The sequence below is a fragment of the Aethalodelphis obliquidens genome, unplaced genomic scaffold (assembly GCF_003676395.1).
Source record: "Aethalodelphis obliquidens isolate GAN/ISIS:26980383/991018 unplaced genomic scaffold, ASM367639v1 scaffold39, whole genome shotgun sequence".
NCBI lineage: Eukaryota > Metazoa > Chordata > Mammalia > Artiodactyla > Delphinidae > Aethalodelphis > Aethalodelphis obliquidens.
The window spans coordinates 7,611,007-7,628,494 of NW_020837983.1; the positions used below are offsets into that span (position 1 = coordinate 7,611,007).

The 17,488-nt window shown below is 39.6% G+C and overlaps 1 protein-coding gene across 1 annotated transcript in view; it reads left to right on the forward strand.

Moving 5' to 3' along the window:
* Positions 1 to 17,039, forward strand: part of CPQ (carboxypeptidase Q) — a 454,642-nt gene extending 437,603 nt beyond the window's left edge. The window contains exon 8 of the mRNA XM_027131464.1: positions 16,527 to 17,039. Within this exon, the coding sequence (XP_026987265.1) occupies positions 16,527 to 16,690 (164 nt within the window). The 3' untranslated portion in view covers positions 16,691 to 17,039. The remainder of the gene's footprint in view (positions 1 to 16,526) is intronic.
* The last annotated feature ends 449 nt before the right edge of the window (positions 17,040 to 17,488 follow it).

Here is a 17,488-nt window from a genome sequence, read left to right on the forward strand (position 1 = left end):
CAGGTGTGTACATTTGTCAAAACTTGAAGAATGTGCACTTAAAATGGGTATATTTTATAGTATGCAAGAAGGTAATCATTTGTTGTGTAAGCAATATTAGCACTTACTATTATCTAACTCTTTCCCAAGATTATACAGTACTTTGAATTCCTTTCGTTCGTCTGACAAGTAGGAGATTAGCATGGGTCATCTTGGTCTGATCGAACATCACAATTGGAATTGACCTTTACACCCCTGAGCTTTTACAGAACTTTGGATCTCATGTTTCAGCTCTTGGTGTGCATTTCTTAGCTCCCCTAGTTGGCCTCATAAAGGGCAGGAGCTTGGTACAGCTATAACAGTTCTTTACTTAAAACTTTCCCCACAGCTCATTTTGTGAATGTAGTTAATGTTGAATGAACGTATTACTGGAGAGCAATTGGGATGGGCTACTTAGGAAAGTCCCGAGTTTCCTGTCAATAGAGGTGTTTAAGAGAAGACTAAACAACTGTATATTAGAAATGTTGTAAAGTGATTCAAACATCAGATGATGTTTGGACTAGAGAAGTTCTTTCCCAGCTCTGATTTATGTAAAAAGAAAGCTTCCAAGGGGATGCAGTGTTTCTCCATAGAGAAAAGAGATTCTAAAAAGTAAGAGGGACAGAGGCCATCCTGGCAATCCACTGACCACAGATAACAGAGTGGGATTCACCGCCTGTTACCAAGAATGTGAGGTTGAATTATAAGCAAGGGAAGGATATAATTTTGGAAATGTACAAACCAGATATTCTGTTATGAAATCTAACAGGAGTTTCAAAATACACGGGTTCATGTGAGAAGTTCCATGGAAAGAAAAGATGGTGGTGATGTGGGCATGAATCACCTGAGGATGGCTGATTCATGGAATTGCCCTTTCACTCCACTCTGTGAGGGCAAGACTACCCACTCCTGAGGACCTTCATCCTTAAGATGAAGGAATGAATTCAGCACAAGGTCTGCACATCCTCTCATCAGACTCCTTTGCTTATCATTGTCATTGTAACCTTTAAGTCTAAGTTTACTCATCTGTCAAATGAGAATAGTAATAATTAGAGAACCATCGTGAGGATTTGATAAGATCATGCATGTTTAGTTAAGGCCATGACACATAGAAAGTACTTAGTAAATCCTGGCTATGAGAATGGCCATCATTAAACAATATGTCATTGTACATTGCCAGTTATCCAGAGACAGTAAGTAGGAGTACCATCTCCAGTCTCTGTACCACGCCCAGAGCGAAACAGCCTGTGCCGCCTTCTAACACGCTCATGAACAATCTTTACTGCGTTAAAATCAGAAACCTGGGGAGAATGAGTCTTTCTCCTTCTTAAGTTTTATCTGTAGAGTCCCGAGAAGTTTTGGATGTAATACTTTATTTTCCAGTCAACCTCATTTCTACAGAGGTGTATTCTACTAGATTGAAAGTTCTATGAAATTCCGTGAGAGCAGACATCTGTAAGTTACACGCATCGTTGTTTGCCCAGGGCCTAGCAAGGTAGTTGGCATTTAGTAGGAGCTCAGTAGATATCAGATGAATGAATATGATCTCCTTTCCAAAAACCTTATATACAAGTCACGTTTGACAGAACCCCTAAGTGGCTGCCTTGCCGTGCAGCAATGAAGCAAGGTTCGTACATTGAAAGTGTAACTGTGATCCTACCGAGTAGTCATTTAACCTCTTTACAGCAACTGGGAGATTGTTTCTCAGCTGTATGAAATTAACAAGGAACTAATTCATGCTTCATGTTCCCTGTTCTTCATAATGAGGTCTTCTTACTAGTTTAATTAGTTAGTAAAGGACAGCATTCTCCTCTTTCCACCTTTTGTCAAGAATTCTAAAGACTTTAAGAAAAAATGACTCAGGAGGTCAAACAGCAGGACTCCTGGTATTACTTATAAACTCTGCACTCGAAACTATTTCAGGGTCTGTAGCAGCGAATCTCAAGCACCATTTACCTTGCCCCACGATGCCGGAGTTTGAGTATAAATGATGGAGCAGCTAATGACATGTTGGCCCACAAAGCAGCATTAGCTTCCTTTATCATCATCAGCCTTTTTTAAAAAAAAAAAAAACCACAGAAACGTACACATTGCAGTTTATCTCACCACAGAAGCATTTAATCAAATGTACTGTAATTATATTTTGAGCGGCTACTGAGAATATTCACTGTTTCTTCATTATAAGGATTGTCCTAAGAATCACATTAATGAGGGTGAACCATAATAGCATTGGGAATTTAGCTGCGTTTAAATGTTAAATTTACATCTCAGCCTTGTAGATTCCCTATTAATTGGTAGCTGTGGGCCAGGATCTTTTCATGAGCATTGGCATTTAATGGATATTCCTTGAATTGGTGTTTTACTTTAAGTGAAATGTGTGTTTGCATTAAGAGCATATTCATTTCCCAGTCTCCTTCTTATACATTTGTTTCCTTTGTTTTGGAATCCACAAAGCTTTGCATGTTTAGCTCACTTTTTTCCCTCACTGCATAACGACTTTCAGAAGGTTAAATTTTAAAAGGTTTTGTGTGTAAAAAAAAAAAAATTGCATCCCTTTAGCAGATAGTCAATTAATGGGGCTGCATTTAGCTGCCAAATGGGAACCTGCCAGGTGACCAAGAAAGAAAGAGGTTATTTGCATAAATAAAATGAAAGCATATTAGAATAACTGAGCCAACATCCACCAAATTTTTCACCAGTGTCAACCTCGAACTTTACCTGCTTCATTTTCAGGATTATGGTTTGAAGCCAGGACTATTCACCACGTTTCTATTTTCCTTGTAGTTCTTTCCTCAGAAGTGGAGGAAAGTTGACTAATACTTTGCAGCTTTAGCCAAATAGTTTGTGATCTTCCTGTGACCCACTGACTTACACAGAAGCATGGACACACTTATTTTGGATAAATCCATGCTATCTGACACATAAGCAAACAATAAAGAATTGAAAGGAGTCAAGAGGCACTCAGTCCCAGATCAATTTTCTTCAATGTCCTGAGCGGCCATAGCATTTTTCTGGCCACGATTACATGTTATTCATAAGGATTACCTTTTATTATATTTTTAATGCTATATCTTTTCAGATGGGATTTTTTTTTTTTTTTGTAGCAGTTGTACTTTCTTCTGTATGTTTCCTATCTTCTGTGATACAACTTCCTGTGACCTTCACGCTGTCATATCCAGAAATGAAGAAGCCTATCTTGGTGCAGACTCTCGGTCCATCTAGCCCATAATTCTACTGCTGACAATGGCCCCCAAAGCCATTTTGTGGAGGACTTGGCTGCCCACCTTGACATGATCCCTAAGATTTTAGGTGCACAGTCTAAAATAATCCCATTTCTCTTTGTAACCTAGTATGGCTTAATCAGCTGTGAATTTAGCTAGATCCCTTTAAAAGGACAAGTTTAGCCTGTCCTACCTACTGGGGAGTGGGTGGGGGGCAGGATGGAGGGAGGGTAATGGAGATCCACAGTGTAACTGGAAGGGCCATTACAGGTTCTCAAGACTGATTTCAGTTCCAAATAGTGATACCGATCCTCAGGTGGACTGTCTTCTAGAGAAATACCCGCTGCTTCTGTTCTTTGTCTCATAGCCAGTTAATTCTCTATCCACAGCAAAACATTCCCTTCCATCCAATAGCAACTCAACCTTTTTGATTGTCAGTATAGTTTTATCGGTGTTTCTTTGAATGGGTAAAATACCCCCCTTCTCCTTGCTTACAACTTTTTTAAACCTTTTTAAAGATTGTGAAAACAAGCCAACTCTTCCTTTTATAAGAAAAACTATGATCTTTTTTTCCCTATAGACTATGAGCTTAAGTGCTTAGTAATAAACCTCTTTTAAAATAAATTTTATAAATCCATCAGCTTGGCCATGTGGCAGTGAGAATCACTATGCAGAGGTTCATAGAGTCTCCCTTGCAACCTCTCTCATGGACGAACATCTTCCTATCGACCAGTTGGCCTCCAATACCATAGTCATTTGCAGTGGCTCTCTCCAGCTCCACCATGATCCCCAGGCATTCCTGCCATGCACCTGCCAACCAGCCTTCCAGAATTGTCATAATTCAGTAGAGGAAGTAGGTCTAGAACAGCATGTCCATGTAGTACTTCCAACTTGTCTCATTCCTTTGTGTCTGCTTGCCAACAGAATGGGAGGTGGCAAACAGACACAAAGGTTTCTATCTATCGATACTAACATCCGCCTTCCACTGACAGTGGCTTTGTAACCTTTATGTATCTGTAGCCAGAAATCAAAATCTGTCCATTTGCACACAATTATGGAAAACCATGTTGATTTTAAGGCTTTCATTATAAAGTTCACCCTGGAAACAATCTTCAGAGTCTTTCCAAGTCTGAAGACCCATATGCATTGAATGTTCTCACAGTGTGCTCTGTCAGAGATAGTTTTTACTGATGTTCTCTTAGGAGCATCGTTCCCCAGGTATGGAGAGAACTGCCGAAAGGCCTTTACAAGGAGTCAGGCTGGCTCAGGTAGGTGGGAGCGTTATTGACTACAGGCCATGAAAGAAGAGTGGGCAATAATTTCTGTATGGACAAAGGGAGAATTATAAATTGGGACTGACATATAAACATGAGTAAGATTCAAAAATTCCCCCTCAGAAGAAGTGTCAATATTAGTTTGAGTTACAAAACAAGGTAGAAGGAGAGAGTGATATAGATGTTTCTTTATAGCTACATATGGAAGCTATGAATAGACATGCACACACATAAAATTATAAACTCAAAGATAAGGAACCAATCATATATGAATGTGATTGTACTTTTAAGGTTTATAGGTGGGTGGTATTAAATTATAATTTTCTGAAAGGCAAAATCATGACTCTCATGTGGAAGGTGTGAGGCAGGTCAGGGGAGAAATTAGGGTATTAAGGGGTGGGTACATGTTGAAGACAAGTCCAATTTTATATACACACAGATGTGCATATATATGTTTTTATATAGAGACATATATACATTCATTTATATTAATGTGTGTGTGTGTGTATAAAATTTGTTTTTATTTTCCCCCCAATCCTCCTCATAATTGGGGACCATCCACTACCCTAAAGGGAGAAGGCAGAAGACCAGCCCTTATGTTGGTGACCAGTTTGCTCAGTGCTGTCAGAGTAATCATGGGTAAAATCATGGATGGGGACTGTGAGTCGCTGAACTTTTGAGAAGCAACATGAATGTGATTATTCATTTAAGGTTGTAGATGGGTGGTATTAAATTATAGTTTTCTAAAAGCTGAAATCATGATTCTCATGCAAATGAAAAATGAACACATGTCAAAGATTTTATTCAATTCATTCATTTATATGGGAATCAGTAAGATATTCACACCAAAGAGCATTTGAGAAACTGAGTTTATGTAATTTAATAAGTATTAACCTAAGATTGCTAGGTTAGATTAAAACTGCTTAACTGGTTAATGTCTTAGAGGCCAATAAACTGTAACCTTTGGAAACAACTGTTCTATGGGACAGAAATAATTTTCATCTAGAAAAAATGAAATAGACTAAATATCTATGAGTTAACATATAATGTCACCAAGTCTGGGACCTTTAATCAGTAGTAAGCAGTGAGTCAAACTAAGTACGTTGTCCTAGAGAATCTTTGCATGGACTTTGCCCTGAATGACATTGATAGGATGTGCTGCCTTATTTTCAAGTTGTGGATAATTTCCATAACAGTGGTGAAAAGTAGAGGAACATATTGAATAGTACATAATAGAGTGTTTAGCTCTCAGCTTATATGTGAAATATCCCATGTTTTTGGTAACAAGACTCTTCTTATCATTCCCCAAGGCAGCAGCTGAGAGAAGAATCCCCAGAAAATAGGATTTACTTAGCAAAATTGCTGTAGAGAGGGAGAATGAAGCCAGTATTTAGCTCTGCTTTTGCCCCATTAGATATTTAACGATTCATTCATTTATCCATACAGTGATTCAACAAACATTTATTGAGCATCTACTGCCTGCCAGGCTTTGGGGAGTAGAGTGAAAAAGACAAAGTCCCTTCTAGTGGGAAAGACAAGCAGCAAATAATGAAATCATTACAAGAATAATAATATAGTTTTAGGTAGTAGAAGAGTGCTGTGAAAGGTAGGGGCGGGGAAGAAGCAGGGTAAGAGGATAACAAATGATTAGAGGGGAGGGGTGGGTTTTAGATGGGATGGTTGCAAGCTCTTAGGAGAATTGGCAGGCCCTGCAGTGCGTGGCCCAGCAAGAGCAGGGGGCTTGGTGTCAGGAGAGGCTCTGCTATCCATCTTCTGATAGGTAGTCCCAGGCTGCCTGAGCCCACTGTCTGAATATGATTACATCTTCACTCTAGTTCATGGCCCAGGATACCTCCAGTTTGAGTTTCCAGCTTCTTGTCATGAAGCAAAGTAAGGATAGGGGACCAGAGCTGCGAGTGGAGCAAACAACACACACAGTTCGCCACTGGGGAAAAAGCTGTTACAGATGTCCTGCTTTAAGGCAGGGAGAGAAGGCTCAGCAAACTGGTTAGGAGCAGTTTTCAGATCAGACACAGCTGGCCTTGAATCCTACCTCTACTGCTTTGGCTGTGTGACTTTAGTTACTCAAATCCATTTTCCATCTGTTAATGACGCATAATGATCACTCCCTCATGGGGTCACTTGGAAAATTAAATGAAATCATCTCCAAAAAGCCCTAGGCACACAGGAGGCCATCAACAAATTGTATTTTTCCTGTTAGTCCCACATTTTGAGAGTCTGTAGTACCATCTTCCTATAGCAGTCATTAATTAGTCTTATTACAGGTGTACGGTTCTTCAACTTTATGGAAAGATGAATCATTATCACAGAGTTTAGGTACATGTGAACTGGAGGTCCTCCAGGTGTGTTGGTGTTGACCCATGTTCTGTGGTCAAAATTATCCAGCCAACAATGCAAGTTTTCCAAAGAGATGGAAGGTGCGAGGCCTTAGTGGCACACCTGAAACCTTTCAGCACAGGCTTGGAAATTCTTGGGTGAGAATTTAGAAACTAAAATTATAATACTTTTCATGGAGCTTTGATCTGGGACGTTTTTCCATTTCCTGTCTGTCCTTTCCTTTCCTTTGTTTTACTGTTCTTTCCTTTCCCTCTTATAAGTTGCTTTCTCTTCTGGAGAGCTATGGGTTAGGAAGCTATTAATTAGCTGCGTCTCACTCTAATTTTCGATGAGATTTAATATAGTAGGGATAAAACTGCCCCTTTTGAAAAGAGAGATTAAATGTCGGCAAATTCCTTGATTTTCTAATTGTTTTGGTAATAATGTTTTTTCATTTGATAACGTTGCTGAAAGAAATAATAATTTTAATTAAACTTTAAATGTAATTTTTTATTTTATATATCCTAAGGAGACTAAGTTTTCTTGTAGGGAATAAGTTAAGACCATAACCTTCTTCTCTAACCTCATAATTATTATGATCAGGAAATGTCTGTAATACATTACATTGTAATTAAATTGCATACCCCAGACTGTGCAAGATGTGTTTATAAAGGACAAATGGATTTTCCACAGCTGCTTGCCTGTGAGTGCATCCTTCGTGAAACATTGCGGCAGCCAATGTATGCACGGAAATAACAGACTTGAATTTAAATTTTCAAAGCTTTCAAATGTCTTTCAAAATCTTCTCATAACATGAATTGCTTAATTTGTGTACATGAAAACCCACTGATTACATATGAATGAGAGTCAACCTACAATAAGAGGGGGCTATGAGAATCTTTGTGTATTTATCCACCCATCTCTTCAGGAATTAGCAGGTATTCATTTAATCTTGTTCTGATATCCTGCACAGGCTGCACAGATCCCCATCATTACAGGGATCGTTCTGTGAAGACTGGAATCTTCTGTGAACAGTACGGGGCAGGTCAGGTATTTCTTACGATATTCATTGGACCATCTTCACCCAGTCACACAGCTGGGAAATATTTTGTGAGATGAATGTTTACAAAAGAAAAAACAAAAGGATTCAGAGAGGAGAGAGAAGAAGGGGGAAGAGAAGGATGAGAAGGAAAAATAATCCAAACATGGGTCAAGGCGGGGTCACATAGAATAGACCTCATGGTCCAACTGTTCCATCTTTAAGAATAATCATCAGAACTTTGATTGATTAAATAAGTATTTTAAATCCTTCGAGTTGTATTGAAATGATCATGCTGTTGTGGATATACTGGGTTAACCTTGTGGATACGTAATATCTTATAGTAAAGTATTAGCTGAGTGCTTACTCATCCTCACCAGCATCTTGAACTCGGGTGTCACTAGCCCTCACTCATTCACGAGGAAACTGAGGCTGAGTGGCCTTACGTGATTCTCCCAAATTCACCCAGATATTAAGCAGAGGAGTTTGAATTGGAACCCGGTCCTATCTGACTCTAACCCCTATGTTCTCTCAGCTGTATCTCCCTGTCTAGGCCAAATTTCTCCTTGACTGACAAGCTCAAGGATACATCTTCACATCCTTAAATTCCAAACCTCCCTTAGAACTAATTTCCTAAAGGTGAACTGTCCTAATCATGCTGTAATTTGTTTCCAAGGGGTGAATATTAGCCTTCAGAGCAGGCTCCTCCCTACCAGCTTTCACCTTCTAAAATTCATTTGATTTGATTCCCTACCTGTCAGAAGATACTGTGCAATTTATCCCTAAGGACAGTTAACATTTCCTCCGCCGCCCCCCACCTCGTGATGTCAGGCGCTCTCAGAAATTGCAATGCAGGCTCTCCCTCAGTGCTGGTCTTTTCGATCAGTGGCTGTCACTGACAAAATGTCTCCTTGGAACTGCAGAGACAAAGCTGTAAGGCTGCCAGCAGGCCTGCTCTCCCATCTCCTGTGGCTATCAGTGTTCTCACTGGTGGTACCAGATCTTCTGGAGTTGTTTCAGTTTTGTCCGTTGCTCATGGGAACTTAGATGATCGCTGAGGAAATGCTTTCCTTAAGTCACTAGTTTTAAAGGGAGGCAGCCAAATTCCCAGCCATCTGGCAGTCAGTTTCTTTCAGTCTGAGACAGGGAATTTCAGAGGCCTTGAAGAGGGCATGCACAAATATTTCTTGCTTCTATTTTTTCAATACGGAATTTGGAGTCTTGTCTGTCAGCCATCATGCTGCGTCTTTAGGAAACTCTAAATGGGAGGAAACCAGCCCCTAGCAAGCTGCACTTTGTCTCTTGGAATTAAATGTCCTTTTCTGTTTCTTGAAATCCACAGTTCTGATTCATCTTCTATCTGCCCTCAGTGACTTCCGTTCTTTGAACTCCTTGACTTTGTCCTTAACTTGTGGATGAATTTGACATCCAGCTGATGCTCTCTGGGATCCAGAGAGCACATCCTGCTCACCGGCTGCCACTAGTTCTAAAATGTCATGGTTTCTGTTAAAATGCTTCTAGCTCCTACCAAAGTAAACACACAGATTTGTCTCTCTCGGGTTGTGCTGTGAGTTCATGGCGTAAAGTGTCTTCTGGTTTAAAAATGGACCACTGGGCTTTTCACTGGAAGTTTGCTTATCTTTGTACACATGCTTTCCAGAGAACTTCAGAGGCTGGGTTATCATCATCTGGCCCTGGTCTTTGTCACCTGTCCCCCAAACTGTACTTCCTTCCTAGCCGTCTCCTCACCACCACGATTGTTTACAGAATTCTACCTCCACATTTTTCTGGAATGTCTCCCTAAGGTGCAGCTCCCGTCTCCCCACCTTCCTGCCCATTGGCCCCCAAAGCCTTCCCATTTATGAACTGTGTTCAGTCTGTTTTCAGCCTTATTTAGGAACTTTCCAAGATGACGTTAGTTGCCAACTTTCTCTGCCTGTAATTAACCCAAGTTACCCACACATAATGCTCACACGTTCTATTCACCTGAAATATCCGTGTCCCCACCTCGGTCTGTTGACAGCCTAAGTACTTGTGCTAGATATTCTCTTGTACCACTCCTTATCAATCCTCACCTTTCTCTACCCTATACTGTGCCGTTGGAGGCTAACGGTTATGGACTGCCCTCTGGCTTATGATTGGGTTTGGCCAAGGGAGGCCTGTAGGATATGAGAGGCACCAGGAGGGGACTGATTCCCTGGCTTCAAACCACCACAGCTCCTCTGGTGACCCTCTCCAGCAGATACAACTGCAGCTACAGCTGCTTTCTTCTCTGCTTTTTTAGGCCTAGGGGTGGAAATGGCCTCCCTTGCTTCTCCTTTAGCATCCCTTATTGGTTTTATTTAACCCTGACCACTCTTTGTAAATAATCCTTTCATTAAATTTTCCAAGTTATCTTCTTGGAGTGTCCCATCTGTTTCCTACAAGGGCTCTGACTGATACAGCACCCCCAAGGCCCAGTTCACTTATACACTTCTCTGATTTCATTCATTCATTCAACAAATTCACATTCCTCGTCTGTTTGTTTGGTGTTACGTCATAGGCATTGGTGACAAGAGTGGAGAACAAAACAGTGGCCTTGCCTTCAGGGAAATTACAATATAGTGGGGAAAACAAATGTGAAACAAGCAGTTATAACAAAGAATGGTGAAGATTACGATAGGAGAAGTATGGAGAGCACGCAACAAGGGGACCTAGTCTGGGGTCAGAGAAGGTCATTCAACTACATAAGGTATCCACTATTTTTTGTCCTTTGCCCATAGCACTCAGTGCATTCTGATTGTGTTATTATTATTTGTGGACACATTTTCTCTGCCTCTACTGCAGAATAAGCTTTTGAGAGCAGAGACTGTCTTTTTCACCTTTATGTCTTAGCCCACTGCCTAGAATGTTGTAGGAACTCAAGTATTTGTCCACTTGAATCGGACTGAACTTTCTGAACACTTGTGAACCTCAGCTCCAGCCCACCCACTGAAGGTTGTACATTATTAGGCTGGATAATGGTGCGATCCCACCCTTTCAGAGCTATCGGAACAACAGAAAACATGTTTTACTAGTTGAAAAAGAAAAATCACTGAAGAGGAAGAGCCTCCTCAACACAGGTAAAGGGTTTGGTAGATGTTATCAACCTAATACACCCTGTTTCGGATATTTGCTGACAGGCATTGGAGTCATTAATTGTCAGGGTTGAGAGTTGAGCTTTCTTTTATATGTTTGTTTTGCATCACTGGCTTGTGTTGTGTTTGATAGCAACATAGCTGAACTCAGTGTGAAATATGAATGAATGGAGGGAAATCCATGTCCTACTCCAGAGCAAGGAGTCTGGGGAGATAAGTAGGTACAAAGTTTTTAAAACTTTGTTTTAAAAAAGCTTTTAAAACTTGGGTCAGCGTAGAGAAAATCTGGACAGCATCCTGAGGCAACAGAGGGCTCAGGAACAAAGAGCAGGAAGTAGAGGATTGGGAGAAGAGAACTCTGGCAATGTGGTAGGCCAGAAGTTCTCAGACACCTAGCTCCCCCTGCCAAAAATAATTGTTCGATAAAACAATAACTCTTTCTATAATACATGGCTTAGTAAGGCAAAGTAAGGGAATTCCTCTGGGGTGAAAAATGATGAAGTGAGAATCTGTAAGAGGTAAGAAAACTCCAGAGCCTTTGTCTAAGGGTATCTGCCAATCCCTGTTCTCCTAGAGCATGGGTTTTAATGAGGCGTGAGTGTGTCTGGGACAGGAGACAAAACCTGGAGCCCCAGTGTCCTTGTATAAGGTATTGATTAACTTTAAATAAACATGTAAGTCATATGAACATCTGAGGTCTCCACTGAGAGAACTGAAAGAAAGTGTGTAACTTCCAAATGAGTAGAGTTGGGGTGGGGGAAGGAATGATAGGAGGAAGAAAAAAAATCAACACAAAGGAGAGCAAGAAAGAAAAGGAAAAAAAGCAAACTTAGAAAACAAATGGACAAATAGAAAGTAAAAACTAAGATGAAATAAATGAGTCCAATTTAACAATAATCACGAGCTACACAAATGAATTATAATCTCCAGTTAAAAATCAAAGATTGTTAGACTAGATTTTAAGAATTCAACTTTAAACTATCCGTAAGAGAAACCCCTATAAATATAAGGACAGAGGCAGATTGCAAGTAAATTGATGGGAAAAGACATACGAAGAATGAGGTTAAAAAAAGGAGATATAGCTATATTAAATATCACATAAAACCAGACTTCAAGACAAAAAGCACTACTGCAAATGGCGAGGATGACTACATATTAATAAAGATGTTCAAGCTGGGACACAGTGAGAGAGTAGCATTGACATGTATACACTACCAAATGCAAAATAGTTAGTGGGAAGCAGCTGCATAGCTCAAGGAGATCAGCTCTGTGCCTTGCAACCACCTAGAGGGGTGGGATAGGGAGGGTGGGAGGGAGACGCAAGAGGGTGGGGATATGGGGATATATGTATACATATAGCTGATTTTCTCTGTTATACAGCAGAAACTAACACAACATTGTAAAGCAGTTATACTCCAATGAAGACGTTAAAATAAATAAAGATGTTCAATTTACCAGGAAGATGTAATTCTAAGTTTATGTGCTCCTAAAAGAATAACTTTGAAATATATAAAAAAGAAATTGCTGGAACTACAAGAAAAATAAACACATCCCAAATCACAGGTCATTTTCACACATCTCTCTCAAAATTGATGAACCAAATAGACAATAAATCAGTAAGGAGTTAACAGATTTGAAGAATACAATTAACAAGCTTGTTTAATGCACAGACACAATACACTGAAAGCACATTCTTTTCAACACATGTAACATTTATAAAATGGATCATCCAATAGGCCATGGAGAAAATCTCAGCAAAACCCAAAGAATTTGTATCATATAGCCCACATTCTCTAACAGTTAAATTGGAAGTCAAAAATGAAAAAATAACTAAGGAAACCCCGTACCTTTGAAAATTGAAAAACACATTCTAACTCATGTGTTAAAGAAGGAAATCAAAGTAGGACTTACTAAATGTTTAGAACTAAGTGATCATGAAAATACTCATCAGAACTGGTGGGATATAGAGAGCTAAAGCAGTAATAGGGGAAAGATTGTAGTCTTACTGCTTATGTCAGTGACGAGGAAAGTGTGCAAAGTAATAAACTGAGCATTCAAGTCAAGAAGTTAAAAAAACAAAAGTGAATCAACCTAAGAATAAGGAGGGAAATAATAAATGAGTAAAAATCAATGAAAGAAAACTGCTATACATTAGAGAATGTCCCCCCAAAACAAGATTGTCTCTCTTTTTATTGAAAGAGTAACACAGCTGACAAACTGCTGGCAAGATTGATGAACAAAAAAGAGAGAAGACTCTAATAACCAGTATCAGGAAGGAAAAAGCGTACTCCCTATAGGTGCTGCAGACATGCACAAAGATAAAAACAGGATATTACTGACGACTTTATGCTGATTATTGAATATTTGGAAAAACTCACACATTCCTAGAAAAGTGTAATTTCCAAAGTTAAATCAAGAAGAAACATAAAACCTGAATAACCCAATAACCAGGATAGGAATTGAATCATTAGTTAAAATTCTTACCATAAAGAAAGTATCCGGCCTAGATGGTTTTGTAAGGAGTTCTACAAAATGACCAGGAAATAAATCATTCTAATCTTACACAAACTATTCCAGAGTATAGAAAAAGAAGGATCACTTGCCCGTTTTATGAATCAGATATATATCCTTGATACTAAAAATGGAAAGCCACAAACAGAAAATGCAAATTTTTTTAAATGTATAATTTACAGTTGCAACAAAAAGTATAAGCCATGGAGGAAAGAAAACTAACAAAAGGCATGCCAAACTGTATTACAAAACTTCAAAGATATTACAGAAGACTTAATAAATAGAAACATATCAACACACCATTTTCATGGATAAAAACACAGTATCCTAATATAAAGATGCTAGTTCTCCCCAAATTGATACGTAGATTAACACAATTCCCATCAAAATCCAAAAATATTTTTTGTACAATTTAAAAATGATCCTAAACTTTATCTGAAAGAGCAAACAGTCAAGAATAGTAAGATATTCCTGAAGGGGAAGAAAGAGAAAGTGAGGGAACTTGCCCTGCCAGATAACAACAATTAGAATGCAATGGTAGTTAAGATACTGTGATATTGTTTTGGGAATAGACAAACAGACCACTGGAACAGAACTAGAAAGCCCCCAAACAAAGCAACAAGGAAATCTGATATATGCCAAAATTGATACTGCAGACCAGCGGGGAAAGAGGATGTATTAGCCAAATTTTGCTGAAACAACTAAAAATAAAAAAAGCCTACCCTACACCAAAATGGATTCCAATTCTAAATGAATGAAGAACTTAAAAATGAAAAGCAAAACTTTAAAAGTTTTAGAATAAGACCCCAGAGACTATTTTTGTGATATAAGAGTAGGGAGGATTTCTTAAACAAGATATAAAAAATAAAAATCATAAAGGAAAGGATTCATAAATTCAACTATATTAAAAGTAAGAACATCTATTCATCTAAATGCATGATAAACAGAGTGAAAAGAGCCACAAACTGGGAAGTGATTTATATAAACCAACGACCAACAAAAGATTAGTATCTAAAATATATCAAGAACGCCTACAAATCAATAAGAAAAGACAAACAAATCAATTAAGAAATGGGCAAGGGGGGCTTCCCTGGTGGCGCAGTGGTTGAGAGTCCGCCTGCCGATGCAGGGGACGCCGGGTCGTGCCCCGGTCTGGGAAGGTCCCACGTGCCGCGGAGCAGCTAGGCCCGTGAGCCATGGCCGCTGAGCCTGCGCGTCCGGAGCCTGTGTTCCGCAGCGGGAGAGGCCACAACAGTGAGAGGCCTGCGTACCGCAAAAAAAAAAGAAAAAAAAAAAAAAAAAAAGGGCAAGGGGCATGAACAGGCATTTTCCAAAAGAGAAAACATAAATGACAAAAAATGCATATGTGAAAACATGCTCAGTCTCATTAATAATTTAAAAAATTAGGGCTTCCCTGGTGGTGCAGTAGTTGAGAATCTGCCTGCCAATGCAGGGGACATGGGTTCGAGGTCTGGTCTGGGAAGATCCCACATGCCGCGGAGCAACTGGGCCTGCGAGCCATGGCCACTGAGCCTGCGCGTCTGGAGCCTGTGCTCCGCAACAAAAGAGGCCGCGATAGTGAGAGGCCCGCGCACTGCGATGAAGAGTGGCCCCTGCTCGCCGCAACTAGAGAAAGCCCTCGCACAGAAACGAAGACCCAACACAGCCAAAAATAAATAAATTAATTAAAAAAAAAATTAAAACCTTATGAGGTAATATTTCACACCTAGCAGATTAGCAAAACTTAGCCTGACAACACCAAGTGCTAGAGAGCATGTGAAGCAAGAGAAAGACTCATATACTGACAGTGGGAGGATAAACTGAAAAGGAAAGCATTTTGGACCTGCATGATGAAATTAAACACACATGTGGCTCTATAGCCCGGCAATTTCACTCCTACATTTAGACCCTAGAGAGTGTTGATTATATTTATTTGGTAGAACTATAAAGAAATACAATGAGTGGTTAATACGCAAGCAGAACAGGATAGTGGGCACCTCCCTCCTCTGGAGGGAGGAAAGGATCCATGGGGTGGGGTGGGGTGGGGTGGGGTGGGTGGGAGGGAGCTCATAAGATGGGCTTCAAAGGTACTGGTGATATTCTTGCATTGAATCATGGACATACGTGAACTCTTATCTTGTCACCGTTTATAATACACATTATGTTCTCTACAATCTTATGTATGTATGGTACTATATTTCATAATAAAATGGTAAGTAAATAAATAAATTAGTTCCAGAGGCTAAAGAACTGCAGTTGGAACCCACAGAATGGGCCAGGTAGGTTCTAAAGGATGACTGGGAGGTGTAAAGATACCTCGAGGCTCTGATCCACGGCTGAAACTAGAGAAAAGCTTCACTAGAGTGACAAGAAAGCTCTTAAGTGGGGCGGAGACTCCTGCTGGTGCCCTTGGAGGTTGCTGGGAAATTTTATTGGAAGTAAATGAATAAGAAGAAAAATTTGAGCAAAGGAGTACTGACTTTCTTTTGTATCCAGGGAGGTAAAAAATGTGCACTCTGCTAATACGAAAAAATACTGTCTCTTTATAAAGAAAGAGGGTATTGTATCACTTGCTTTTCAAATAAAGTTTATTCTCCTTTGGGTAGCAGGAAGTCCAGAAGGCGGCAGTGTAGCGCTTATTCAATGGGCTTGCAATATTTTCTAAATCCAGGCTCCTTCTATCTTTCCACTCTGCCATTTTTAGTGTGTGGGCTTTTTGCCCCCTGCAGTTCCAAACTTCTCATCTAATTCAGCATGAGGGCATTTTACTGACTCTTGTCAGCCAAGTAAAGGCTTTCCTAGAACTCACCCACCGCCTGCCACTTCATATCCTAGTAGTCAGAACAGTGTCACATGGCCATTTCTTGCTGCAAGAGAGACTGGGAACATCATTATTTTGCCATCGCAGCCTGTATAATAGGATCAGGGAAGGGGGCAGTGGTTTCTGAGCCGCTATTCAGCAATGCCTGTCAAAATACTTCACTAAGAATTCTTCCTCTTTTTTCCCCAGGAGCCAGTCTACTTGATGACCTATATAAATATTTCTCCTTCCATCACTCCCATGGAGACACCATGACTGTCATGGATCCAAAGCAGATGAATGTTGCTGCTGCTGTTTGGGCTGTTGTCTCTTATGTCATTGCAGACATGGAAGAAATGCTGCCCAGGTCTTAGCAAGAGCAAGAGAGAAGGCACTTTTGTCCTTTCTGGCCAGGAATCCTGGGTCTGCAGCTTCAAGGAGCCCCGCTTCACCTAACAATTTTATGTGATCATTTACAAAGCACAACACTTTTTCATACTTTCTGATATCATGTTTCTTGATACTTTCCAAATTCTCTGTTCCTAGTGTAAGGAATAAGCCCCACCCCCACAAAGAATCAGCCAATGGTAGGGATCACAGTGAGGGCATTTCTTTACACCACATATTAAAAATACTGTTTCTACTTTGAAAGTAAATACTGGATAAAGCTTTGGAAGACCTCTGGCTTTTATGCATGTATTTATGAACATTAATTACAGTGACCAATATTTTGTTAAGTTATTCATTGAAGGAGTAGAGGAGTACACAATTGTAGTACAGTCTTAATTGAATGTATGGAGGCATCTGGCTTTCTCATTTGTACATTTTTATATTATTAGAATTTTTTAATGAGGTTAAAATTTTTTTAATTCACAGAAAGAAGTCACCATTTGGGGAAAAAGTCAAGTATGTAAAATCCAGTTGCCTTATTAAAGATCTGTCACCAAACAAATGATAATACTATTTGACATTTATGTTTTATATAGTTCACATAATATATCTATGAAGTTGGGGCTTATTCACATTTTGCTGATAACAAGTTTGAGGCTAGAGAAGCTAAATCATATTCACAGAGCAAAACACTGATCCCCTTCTACTCTGGGAATAATCTCTACTATTCTTCCACACACAATGTCCAGTATTCAATTTAAAAAATTACAAGACACACCCAA